The sequence below is a fragment of the Caloenas nicobarica genome, chromosome 5 (genome assembly GCF_036013445.1).
Source record: "Caloenas nicobarica isolate bCalNic1 chromosome 5, bCalNic1.hap1, whole genome shotgun sequence".
NCBI lineage: Eukaryota > Metazoa > Chordata > Aves > Columbiformes > Columbidae > Caloenas > Caloenas nicobarica.
The window spans coordinates 24,871,601-24,884,358 of NC_088249.1; the positions used below are offsets into that span (position 1 = coordinate 24,871,601).

General features: G+C 54.5%; 1 protein-coding gene across 1 annotated transcript; it reads right to left on the reverse strand.

Moving 5' to 3' along the window:
• Nucleotides 1-1,954: 1,954 nt before the first annotated feature.
• On the reverse strand, nucleotides 1,955-8,000 carry VRTN (vertebrae development associated). Its single transcript, XM_065636981.1, is given in 4 exon segments — nucleotides 1,955-3,983; nucleotides 7,434-7,590; nucleotides 7,593-7,767; nucleotides 7,770-8,000. Coding segments are annotated over 4 exon segments (2,592 nt in total).
• Between the last annotated feature and the right edge of the window lie 4,758 nt (nucleotides 8,001-12,758).

The window sequence follows — 12,758 nt, forward strand, 5'->3', positions numbered from 1 at the left end:
TGAATAAAGCCAGACTCTTCTCAGGAGCAGGACTGGGCTGCAGCAGCCACTGAGACATCCCAGATATGTTGAAGAAGGAAAAACAAGTTATTTGCAAGAAAGATTGGGGAAAAGTAGGGACCCACAACATGCAGTATTGTATCTCAACCCTTAACAAGGTCAAAGCTCCTGATGCCCCTACAAAGATCTGATGGTAAGAGAGACAAGACAGCCCTGCTGTTAGACCCAGCTTCTGAGGCTGATTGTGCAGGTGCAGGGCTCAAGATGCTGTCCCCTCACACCTGTAGGGTGCTCTGACTCCTGGCAGCTCTCTGGGAAGTAAGAGCAGGTACTGCACTTGTCACCACCCTTCTCAGGGGTGGCAGCCAGCCCCAGATGCCCTAAAGCTCAGTCCTGCACAGCCATGCTGGCAGACACCACAGGGGAGCTCACACACTAAGGAGATGAGGCTTTTTGGAGACCTCCAGCAGAGCCTGAGCAGACAGAGACCCCCCACAGCCCTGCACCCCAAGATGCTGGCAGCTCAGAGGTGCAAAGATCCAGTTTCAGCCTCCCAGCCCAGCACCACCACTTCAGAGCAGGACCACTCACTGACACCTCAGACATTGCCACCACATTCCTGCCATCACACAGAGCTGTGCACACTGTGTCAAACCAGCCTTGCATCCGAGCTGGGAGGCAAGTCCTGGCATCTCACCAGGGAGAGCACAGGCCAGGCCTCCAGAGCACCACCAAGCAGATGGACCCCACCTGGTCCCAGGAAGCAGAAGACAACTTTCATAGGAGCGGGGACTGAGCTGTGTGCAGGCTTTCCCTATCCACAAGCCAGTTTTAGCAGGCAGACAGAGAGGGGAAAGCCTTGCCAAAACGAAACAAAAAAAACCAAACACCACACACACAACACACCAAAAAAACCCCACAAAACAAAAAACAAACAAACAAACAAAATCACACAGGCAGGAGCGACAAACTGCACAGGATGAGGAGTGGAAGAGTCTTTATTGCTTTGGTTTCTTACAAGTGAGATATATGCCTCTAAGCTTGCTGCAAGGAGACACCCACATTGTCTTCAGCTTGCAGCACAGTGCAGGGGATGCAGGGACATTGGGTACGTGAGCTTCAGTCTCTGCCTTCTCCCAGGCACCAGGGAAAAGAGACCCTAGGAAAGTAAGGCAGCTGCCAGCTGTGAGAAAGTAAATGATTGTGTGAAAGGTTATTGCTACAAGACCAGAAACATCAGGGACAGCTTCTCCAGAGCCTGCAGGGGACACTAGCTCCTTGCTTAGCATTCCCAGCAGACAGGCTACAGCAGGGACACAAAAAAGTCCCCTCCTCTACCAGCCTCTGCTCCCTCTAAGATCAGGGCAGCCAGAGGCAGGTATTAAGAGGCAGAAAGCAAAGGTGGCATCGGTGCTGACCCCAAGTGAAGCTTTTATTCTCCTTAGCTGGGAAGAACCCAGACCAAAGATGCTCCTCCTGTAAAGCTGAGCACTCCCCAAGCCCCTCCTCACCAGCAGCAGAGCCAGCGCTGCTCTGCTCACCAAGGGGATTCTGAGCACCTCCATGCTTGTCCTGCACATCCACATTACTCATTCAAGCAAGCGCCTGGGGCAGAGAGACCTTCACACCCTCCAGCTCAAGAGGCCCGGCAGCATCCCATGACACTGGCACAGTACTGCCTCCCTTGCTCACCCTCCGAGCAGAGGCCACAACCACTCAGCCCCTTCCTCTGGGGCAGCTCAGTGCCTTCTCCTTCCACTCCTTCCATCTCCAGGAATGGGCACTGCAACGACACTCCCATCCCTGATTGAACCACACACAAAAGAAAGCCAGAGACTAGGAACAAAACAAAACCAAACCAGAACAAAAGAGCAGGGCCCCAGCCCGGGCACCCCACTGGAGAGCCAAAGGACACATCAGCAGAGCTGTGGCCAAGCCAGCTGGCAACCGGCGCTCAGGCATCCACAAGTGTCAGCCCGTCGTGCAGGGCACGCTTCCACATGTAGTAGGTGGAACGGGCCGTGAGCGGGAAGCGGGCGCTGAACTCCTTGTAGGTGGGGAAGGTCTTCGACTCGAAGCGCTGCTGCAGGAACAGCTTGGCCTGTGCCTTGAACTGAGCAGTGGCGATCACATCCATCACAAACATCCGGCTGTTGGCTCTCTCCGACATGGCATAGCCCGAAATGGTGGTGTTGTATGGCATGGCTGGCACTGGCTTATCTAGGTGCTTGGTGGCTACCTCCGTGTGGCACTGGGGCTTGAGGGCTGGCTCTGCTCTCAGAGGCACCGTGGAAGCCACTCGGTTCAATGGCCGGCCAGAGCTGGTCCAGGGCAGGCAACGCTGCCCAGTGGCACGGCCACTGCCCTTCCAAAACCAGTAGGCTGTGGAGGAGAGAGATGGGTAGCGCAGGCGGTATTTGCAGAAGGGCAGCTGCCATTGCTGGACCTGCCTCCTGGCCACATCTCGCAGCTGCTTTCTCCAGCACAGGGAGGGCTTTAGCTGCAGGAGACTCCTGGGTGCTGGCCGGTCTCCATTCAGCCTCTTCCTAACAGGCACACTGCTTGGCTTCAACTGCAGGAGTGGCTTTCCTATCACTAGAGGTTTCTGGTTATCCAAGGGAGACTGGGGAGGTTTGAAGTTGGGGTTCTCCTTAATTGCTTTTCTTCGCCAGTTGTAGTAAGTGGACCTGGAAATGCCAGGGAAGCTGCGCTTGAAGCATCTGTAAGGCACCAGAGTGTTCATGGAAATGCATTTCTCCAGGTAGGACTTGGCTCCTTGCATGAAGATTCCTGCTTGGATAGGATCTAGAGAAGGGCTCGGGGGTCTTAAGCTTCCCTGTGAATTCGCTAGCTCATCCACATCAGCTCTTTTTGGGACATCCCTGTGGAGCTCCTGCAACCCATGGGCCTCAGCCAGAGCAGAGGCATCACCATTGACCATGTTCTGCATCTCATGCTTCCAGGCGTAGTATGTGGATCGGGAGATTTCTGGAAACATTTGTCGGAAGTGCTGGAGGGGGATTATATTGCCCTCCTGGAAGCAGGACTGGAGGAAGTGTTTAGCTGCAAACCTGGCAGCCGCTTTCTGCCGGTGTTCACGAGACTGGCGCTTCCAGCGGTAGAAGGTGCTCTTGGTAATGTTGTACCGGTCTCGCAGGTTGGAGTAGGTCAGCTGGGGGTCACTGTTCAGCAGCTCAAGGGTCTTCATGGGCTGGACAGGAGACTCTGGTGAAGGCATTGTGGGTTCTAGCTCCTCCAGGCCAACCACGGCCACAAAGTACTGCGCTTTGAAGACCTGCCGGGAGAGCTGCTGCCCTGACCACATAATGTGGAGCGTGGAGGTTCGTGGGCCACACTTCCTGGGCCGAATGAGCCGGTTGAAATAGGGCCGGATCTTCAAGTTGCTCATGGGGTAGATGGAGTAGATGTTACACTGCAGTACTGAGGCAAGAGCATAGACATGCCACATGTTGGCAAAGGTGCCAGGAAAACAGGTAGCTTTGATATCAGCATCAAAAATGGCTTCCAGGATAGCCATGGGGAGGCTGGTCATCTCTGGGGTCTCCTCAGTGCAGAGGGAGTAGCGGGCAGCCTGCAGCATCACCTTGGAGTCAATCATGCCATTCAAGTAGTATTGCTTGTGCAGCAGCATCTCCACCACCGTACGCACCTGCAGCTCCAGGCTGAGGCTGGGGTTGCCCCATAGCAGCACGCTGGCAGCCTCAAAGAGGCGGTTCCCCTCACCCTTGCAAACCAGAGGCAGCATGTTACTTGGGGCATCCTCAGGATAGAGGCTCCTGGCTACCCGGTCAACCTCCAGCTCCTCTTGGAACTGCCTCCCACAATAGCCAGGCAGGGAGAAAGATGACAGGGTCCTCTCTGCCTCCAGCGCAGCACTGGTGAGGCCCTCCAGACCAAAGCATTCGGTGGCTTCCTGCAGCTCCTGCAGCACAGACTGCACCAGCTGGTGCCGCTGGATCATCCTGAAGGATGGCAAAAAGAAAGAAGTCACTGGAGATGAAGACAGTGCATGCTCCAGACTGCCAGGGGCCTGGCCTCCAGGACCAGCTCTTCCCCAAAGGAGAAAATGTAGGAAGAGAGTAGAGGAAAGGCCACTGCTCACCCCTCCACCCACACTCCCAAAGACAAAGGAAGAAGCCTGGGTCCTCACAGGCAGTCCTGGGACAGGGACAAGGGTTCATCTTGCTCTCCAGTGACCTCCTGTGGGCAGCACACATGGCACACAGCCTCCAGAGACACTTGTCCCGGTGAAACTAAGGAGTGACTGCATCCACTGGGATAGGAAGCCAGGTGACCTCCCACCCCTATGTGTCTGGCTCTGCACCCAGCCTCACTCCCACACCCATCTCTCCCACCAGTAGCTCCATCCCTTTCATTTTACTGCCATGCTACCAGTATCCAGAGAGGAGAGAGCCTCAAAGGGGAAGTATTTATCATCCCTGCAGGAAGGGAGCCATAACAGACCAGCACTGCATGGGGGTGTGGAGGGACCTGGCTCAAGGTATTCAAGCCCAACAGAAGAAGGGGCAAGGACCTTGCCCCATCCCTCAGAGCAGGACGCTGCAGCTGCATCCAGTGAACGCACCAAAAACTGCTGTCACAGAACCTGGGATGGGAGGAGGAGCCAGAGGCAACCCAAGCCACAGTTACTGCTGCCTGAGCTGACACTAGATGTCACTTGCTGCTCAGCAGACACACAACAACAGCCTGGGAGAAGCCGCAAAAGGAGAGCTTCTCCTAGACTAGGTAGGAGGCAGGAGGCAACTCTGAAGTGCAGACAGAGCATCGGTACTGGGTGGGTAGCTCAGAAGCTATGTGGAGCCCTCCTCCCTGCCTGAGCCCACCTCTGTCCTGTCCCTCCCTCCACATGCCAGTTCCCACTCGGGCGATCCAAACGGTCAGACACGCATCCCCCTCTTGTCAGCTTTATGACACCTACATTGCTTTGCCCCCACTGTTCCAGGAGCTTTCACGATTACTGCACAGTCCTCACTCCATGATCCAACTCCATCAGTGCAACCCTCTTCAGCACCTTTTTGCCACCAACTGGCTCAGTCTCTCCCTCTTGAACCAGTTTTCTCCCAGGGACCACAACGCTTCACTCAACTAGGGAACCCAGTCGTCTCCATTTTCTCGTTCACGTACCACCCCCAACACATAGGGCATCACTTGGCGGTCTACTCAATGCACATTCCAGCTGGAGCCCATCTTCTCAGGTATCACTACACACTCACAGGCTCTGTGGGATGGGGAAACAGCAAAGCCAGGCAGGAAAAGCAGCAACTCTGCAGTAAAGCAGATGTCCTGTCTGACCTCTCCCAATTCTCAGCCCTGCACCCTGCTGCAAAGGAGGTTATTATTGCTGTAGCATCTACAGCCCCTGGCCATGACCAAACAGCAAATAAAATGAGGTGCCACAGACTCACACAGCTGCATCCCGGCTACTTCACCACAGGGAGTCCCTGTGCTGCTGCCCCTTGCCTTTAATCAGGCCACCACTAGTCACCAAATCCATTCCCTTTCTCTGCTCCAAGTTCCTCCACAGTCTCCCCACATGTTGGAGGCCAAGGCCCTCTTACAGCTGTTCCCACAGCTGTGGGGCATCAGGTATCAGAGACAAACACAGGAGAATGCACACAGCTGTGAAGCAGTGGAGATAAACTTATCCTAAAATGCTGGTCTGATCAAGCATGGGTTTGTCCCTTCAGGTCAGGTCTGTATTGTTTTTCTCCTGGAAGTTTGTAAAAATGTACAGAAGTTTGGAAAAATTTTAACTAAGCCTGTGGTGAGCACCATGTGCTCAAGAAGCTGAGGCAAAGGCATCTCTCAGGAAAGCTGCAGGGCTGGCAGAGCCCAATTCCTCGATCTCCACGGCCTGCCAAGCCATTTCAGGGCCAGCCACCTACCCCCGCAGCAGCCACTGCCCCCCTTTTCAGTCCCCACAGCCCAGCTGAGTGCTCACCCACTGGCAAAGCCAGCAAAGGCAAGACAAGCTTTTCCCCTGGAGGGGGTGAGAAGCTGACACAGGCTAGGGAGCATCAGCAACAACCCTGGTCTTTATGGCCTGGTGGGCATTTCCCACCCCCTTAATAGCTTAGGGGAAGATGGAGGGCAAGAGGGAGAGCTGGAGACACAGGACTTAATCCTTTCCTTCAGCATTAACCTCACTGCCAGCTCCTGCTGCCCAGAGCAACAGGACCTTGAAAGCAATCCTAAGGCAAAACCTGCAGCTAAAGCAGCACACATGAGCTCCTGAGGCAGGGTGGAGAGAGGCTCAGATAAGCCAGAAGCAAAAGTCAGCCAAGCCGGAGGCTTGAGTTCATCACCAGAACAAACCCAGTAGCTCTCAACACAGAGGACCTACCACAAAGTGAACATTTTTCCCCACACACCCCCAGCAAAGACAGCTGAATACAACAGACAAGTGCTCTCAAAATTGCCTCAGCACCAAGAAAGCTCTTCACCACTGATAAAGGAGACTTTACCTAACCTAGCTGCTTTTGCATTGTAACAGATAAGCAAGCACTTGCAGATCACGTTCCCTCACCTAAACTGATGGGCTGGTGGCATCCAGTAGCGCAAGTTCCCCAAGCCAGCCCCAAAAACGCAGCAGTAATCCAGGAGACCTCAGCCGCTGCTGTCCTGACTGCTCAGGGCTGCCAGCAACTTGCAGGAGCAGGGGTGTCCATGCACCCCAGCTCCAGCTGCAGGCTCAGGACACCCTGGCAGTAAAGGCTCCCAAGCAAGAGAAGGTTTGAACCACAGTAACTGCACAACAGAAGCAGTAATCTGAAGGAGCTACCTAGGCTAGAAATATCACACTAGAAATCCCAGGAATGGTTCTGGTGGGTGAGCAGTGCTGGCAGCCCAAGCAGCAGGCTTCACTGCTTTGCCAACACCCACATCTTCAAAGCCCAGAAATGGGGCAACACTCACCCAGAGAGAGAAAAGCCCCAGACCCATTTTAACCTAGGCCAAAGCACCGCAGCTGCGCCTGGTTTCAGATGCCTCTCGGGCAGGGGCACTGACTGCCCGAGTGAAAGCGGCGTCTGACAGCCACCTCCAGCCCCGTCCACCCGCGGCCGAGCATCCGCGGCCACTTGTGCGTCTCCCGAACGCGGCGGAGGCAGCTCCGTGCGGCCCCCCGGGACGGGGACAGCCCTGCGACCCGGTGGGAACACGGGCGGCCGCTCCCCTCTCCCGGGAGACAAAGGGACGAACAGCCCCGGGGCAGAGGAGAGGTCGCCGGTGCCTGAGCAGCCGCCGAGCAGCCACCGAGGGCAGGGCAGGACGGGGCGCCCGGCCGCCGGGAGAAGGTACGCGCCGCGGCGGGGCAGCCCGCGGGGTCAGGGTTAGCGAGAGACGGCGAGGAACCGCGACCCCGACGGCGCGCAGCCCGGCTCCACACTCACCTGGCTCCGCAGATCACACCCCGCCCGGCCCCTCGGCCGCCCCGCACCTTTAAGGGCGGCGGCAGGAAGCGGCGCGGACCCGCCGCCGCCGCCCCGGTGCCAGCCCCGTAGTGACCCCCGGGAGCGGGCGGCCGCGTGCGGCGCCGGGCCGGGCCGAGCCGGGCCGGGCCGCCCCTCCCCGCCTGCCCCCTCCCTCCCCTCCCCCGCCAGGAAGCGGGCCATCCCCGCGGCCCCGGCCCAGATGAAAGCGGAGCGGGCCGGGGGTCACTTCCAAAGCTAAAGTGATAATGGCCATTGTCCCGCTGCCGCCGCGCTTAAAGGGCCCGCCGTCTCCCGCCGCCCTGCCCCGCTGCGCCACGGTGCTCCCCGGCACCCTGCCGCCCCACAGCGTCCCCCTGCCACATACCCCTCCCGGGCCTGCAGCCCTATGGCAGGCGACAGAGCCCACTGCGGCCGTGGGGTGGGAGCTGGGTGCCAGCGTGGGGCACTCCTCATGTCCCGAGGGGAGCGGGCAGGTCCCGAGTGGGTGTCACTGCAGCCCACGGGGTTGGCACAGCCCGTGTGCATGTCTGCTCCCTCTCCCCACTCGCTGAGGCCACGATCCTGCTGCCTCCACGCCACCCTAAGTGGCTCCTGTGTTCCCCCCATCGAGGAAACTCTGGTGGCACCCCCGAGCTCATAGGGCTGATGAAGCTCAGCTATGCTGCCCCTCAAAACCTTTTCCTCTGCAGGAGCCACCCGAATGATGGCAGCTTTTTCCCTGCCCTCGGCTCTGGGCAGCTCCCAGATGGGCTTGCATCTGCGTGCCCATGCCTGAGCCCTCCGTTGAGCAGCCTTCCTCCCTGCTATCTTTGTTCCACTGCGTCCTCAGCCTAATCTCACTGCCGAGGTCCCCCTCCTTAACTCCCGCTCACACAATGGGTTCATCTCATCCCTTGGGCACCACGTGAGGCTGTGCAAACAGCCCGCACACCAGGCACTTCGCTCCCGCACCGCTAAACCACCAACACCAGCTCCATCTGGCATTCTCCTCACAAGCCCAGAGCCACCAGTGCTTCCTCCAGGACCTGCCTCATCCCAAGCTACGCCACCCCAAAACAGGTCCCCGAGAAGCCCATCTGCCCTTGGGTGTGAGTGCTGGGTGTGTTTGAATGTGGTGGGGCACACCTTGGACAACAGGCTTCACCAACTGGTCTTGGTGCTTGGTGTCCCCCAGCCTGTGTAGCTCTGGTTGCAGGCAGCATCTGGTTTCCTCTCCCCAGACTATCCTCAGGGACCAGCCTGGGCCCCAACACAACCCCCTCAGACAGTGAGGGGCACAAAATAACTCCTGATATCAGAGCTGGCAAGGGCTTCCTCTCTGTTCTAGTTTCAGCTGGGATTGAGTTAATTTTCTTCCTAGTAGCTGGTCTGCTGCCGTGGTTTGGATTTGGTTTGAGAATAATGTTGATAACACACTGGTGTTTTAGTTGTTGGTGAGCAGTGCTTACACAGAGTCAAGGCCTTTTCAGCTTCTTACACAGCCCTGCCAGCAAGGAGGCCGGAGGTGCACAAAAAGCTGAGAGGGAACACAGTCAGGACAGCTGACTCCAACTGGCCAAAGGATTATTCCATACCGTATGACATCATGCTGAACAAAAAACTGGGGGGAGTTTGCTGGGGAGTGGTGGCCACTGCCTGGGGACTGGCTGGGCATTTGTCAGCGGGTGGTGAGCAATTGCATTGTGCATCACTCGTTTTGTATATTCTTTTCTGTTGTCGTCGTTGTTATTATTATTATTATCCCTTCCTTTTCTGTCCTATTAAAAGATCTTTTATTTCAAACCGCGAGTTCCACCTTTTTTCTGATTTTCTCCTCCATCCCACTGGGGTTGGGGGAGGTGAGCGAGTGGCTGTGTGGTGTTTAGTTGCCTGCTGGGTTAAACCACAACAGTCCTTTTTGGTGCCCAACATGGGGTTTGAAGGGTTGAGATAACAACAGATCTGACCAGAGCAAGTTAAATTTGTTATAAGCATTCGGTATATTAGTTTAATAGTTACTGGTCACGATATTGATTTATTTGCTCTCAGGGTTGTTGTGCTTGTTCTCAGAGCTGTGCTATGTAACACCTTACCATATATATTCCCTGTTTAGCTGTTTATCGCCTCTCGGGGCTGGATTAAGATTATAATTTTGCCGTACTGTGTAACACTGGCTTATGATATGATAAAATTACTGGTTGTGAGGCTAATCTGGTATTTGTACTCAGCATTGCCATCATATCCATTCTTCAGGAACCATCTCTCGGAAACTATTAATAATTACACTCTTTACATTTTCTCCTCAGAGAGCCAGTCTCTGGGGGAGACTAGGGAGGACACTTTCCCCTGCTTCTTCACTTTCCCCTTCTCCTCCAGGCTAGTTACAATAGCTCTTGAGAATTTTGAATATCATTGGGATGTTCAAACCAGCGTGTTCCTATTGCTAAGTCTCCTGAGTTGTTTAAGGTTCAACAACTATTTAAGAATGCCACTCAGAGAGCTGCCCTGAGGCTGGATAGTTATGAGTGGCATTGTGCGTGGGATAGTATGGGCAAGTACCTAGGACAGTGGGCACCTCTAATGTTTTGGAACTTCACCCCTGAATCAGTGCACAATCCTGAAAGACTAGTAACATATTTGGAAAAAGCATGCTGTCACCCTGGCAATTCCAGAGAGACACAAATCACTGCAATATGCTGGAGCCTGGCCCATGCCTACTGAGCCCTGTTCAACACTATTCAGTGCCCTCAAAGGGAAGAAAAGGTCTCTGGATTTGACAACAAAATGACAGGCACTGTGGTTACTCCAACCCCCATGACATGCAGTACAGCTGAACCAGAGAACAAACCCATGCCAGTATCAGTCACCCCTATACACAAGAAGAAATATTAGATGCAAGAGTCAGCTTGTTTACTAAGGGAAGAAACTCCTACTAGAAGGGGAAGGAGGAGGAAGTGAACGAGGCAGGTTGCTCCGAAGTAGGGTTGTTATTATTATTATTATTATTATTATTATTATTATTATTATTATTATTATTATTATTATTCCTACTATTTTTATTTTCCCATCCTTTTCTGTCCTATTAAACTGTCTTCATCTCAACCCATGAGTTTTACCTTTTTTCTGATTCTCTCCCCACCGGGCGGGGGAGAGGTACTGAGTGAGCAGCTGTGTGGTGTTTAGCTGCCTACTGGGTTAAACCACGAGACTTCCCTACATTCCACCACCTGAGGGGACCCTCACTGTAGTCACTCATTTCTGCTGTAGCGTTGGGCAAAAAGAGGGCAGGAGGGATCGTGGAGGTACCACATATGGGATTCTTGTGCAGAAAACTAAACACGGAATTTTCAAACAGGGAAAATGTGCCCAGCTCCCCCCTCCTGTTGCCCTCCCGTGTTAGTCCAGCACCAAGCATCGCAGCGCACATCAAGGCACACCTTCACTGAGTCCTACCTCCCCCAGAAGCACAAGCACATACCCCAGAGCATTTTTTCCCACTTCTCTTGTCTCACATCTGAGCCTGGGAGCAAGGCGGGGGGGCCAGGCGAGGAGGGTTTGACAGGAGGAACGGGCTCCCTGGAAGCTGCGGACTGGCTGCTTGTGAGTCCTCCCAGCCTCAGCTGGGAGCCACTACCCCAGCTGACACGAAACCCTGGCCTTCAGTGCTCACGGGGATCACTCTTGCTGGATGCAGGAAAGTTACAGTGCAAGGAAGAGAGACCTGAACCACCCCCTGGTGAGCTTTTTTTCCTCTCAGGCAATCTTTGTATCTCCAAAACCAGCTCAGCTCTTGCTGTCAATCTGGCTGGTCCTGGATATTTTCGTCAGCAAGCTGGTGTTCATGTCAACAGCTGCTGAGCTCCCCTTCTCATCCTTCATCCTTTTAACTTCTTTGGTTGCAAATGCAAAGCGGTGCTCACAGGGCAGTGAGACACTGGTAAATGCCGGAGTCAGCAGGGTCAGTGATTAACATAGGAGCTGGAAAACACACAAAGAGACAGCCTGGGCAGTTCTGTTATGCAGATGACTGCACACACTAGCTTCCAGCATATAAACAAGTAGTTAGCATTTTTCTGTTCCTTGAAGGAGTGTGGTGGGGGACAAGAGTGCTCCCTGATGTAGTGTGGGATGCTTCAGCATGACAGTAGGCCATGGAGACCTTTGCAGTTTAGCTCTGGTTGCCAGAAGCTTTTCTGCCTGTTGTACTTTAACCTGCTTGCTGCAGCCCATCTGCTCTCAGATGAGTCACAGAGCAAAGGCGCAGAGAGGTCCAGCTGCACATGGGTCTCAGGGCACCATGTTTCCAGCCATGCTGGAAGGCAGGTTTTACAGCTCCAAGTTTAGGTATGGAGTCTTCTCCCAGATCAAGAGCAACCTCCATGTTCAGCAGATAAAATTCTCATTGGTTCGAATCTGATGAGGAAGGTTGTCTCAAGGACTTGGTGCTGGGTTCTTGCATAAGGTAGGACTTCCTCTGGCTCTGTCACTGCAATGTGACAATGCCGACAGTGCCACAGGTGGGGACAAGATTCAAACACTCACTTACCCCCCCCACAGGAAAGCTCCCCAGTCCTACCTCTACTCCCTCCTTGGGGGCCTCCAGGAGTGGAGGGAATCAGAGCATCCTACCCACTGTAGTGCTGTTCATGGCTGGATCAGAGGAGACACTTCAGATAGGATGAGATATGGCTGAAACACCTGGAAGAGCCAAATGTCATTTGGGGTAGGTCAGATTGTGGGCCAGTTGCCAAAACCACCCCTGGAATTGGAACAGGTTGACCTAAATGGTCTAAATTGACATGACCAGCCCCTCAAAGCCACTGCTGATGCCCCAGCTTCTGTTTTTTTCCACCTTTCTCCCTCCAGAGAACTGCAGAGTCAGAATCTTCCTTCTGGGAAGTTGGAGATCTGGGACTGCTGAGTTGCTGGCAAGACTGAGAGCATGGGGGCTTCCAGGAGGGTCCTAAGTGTCTGAGTGTCTGACATCTTGACTGGGTTTCTCCCCTGTACCTGGCACTGCTCCACAAAGAAAGAGCAGAGCTTGCAGCCTGAGATGGCAGGAGAAATAGGGTTGTTGCAGCTGCAGTCTGCCCACCAGGTTTAAGGGGAAGGGCAAGTGGTTCGGTTGTAATTGTGCCCAACAGGGACCTGGAAAACATAGAGTCCACCCCAAATTTGTAGTAACTTCTTCAAACTGAATGACCGAAGTCCTGGTTTGGGGTTCACTTTGTCTGGTATTTTTCATTCCCAGCCCTGAAACATCTCTGTCATACCTGTGCTAGAGCCCTTAAAGGGATGCTCAGC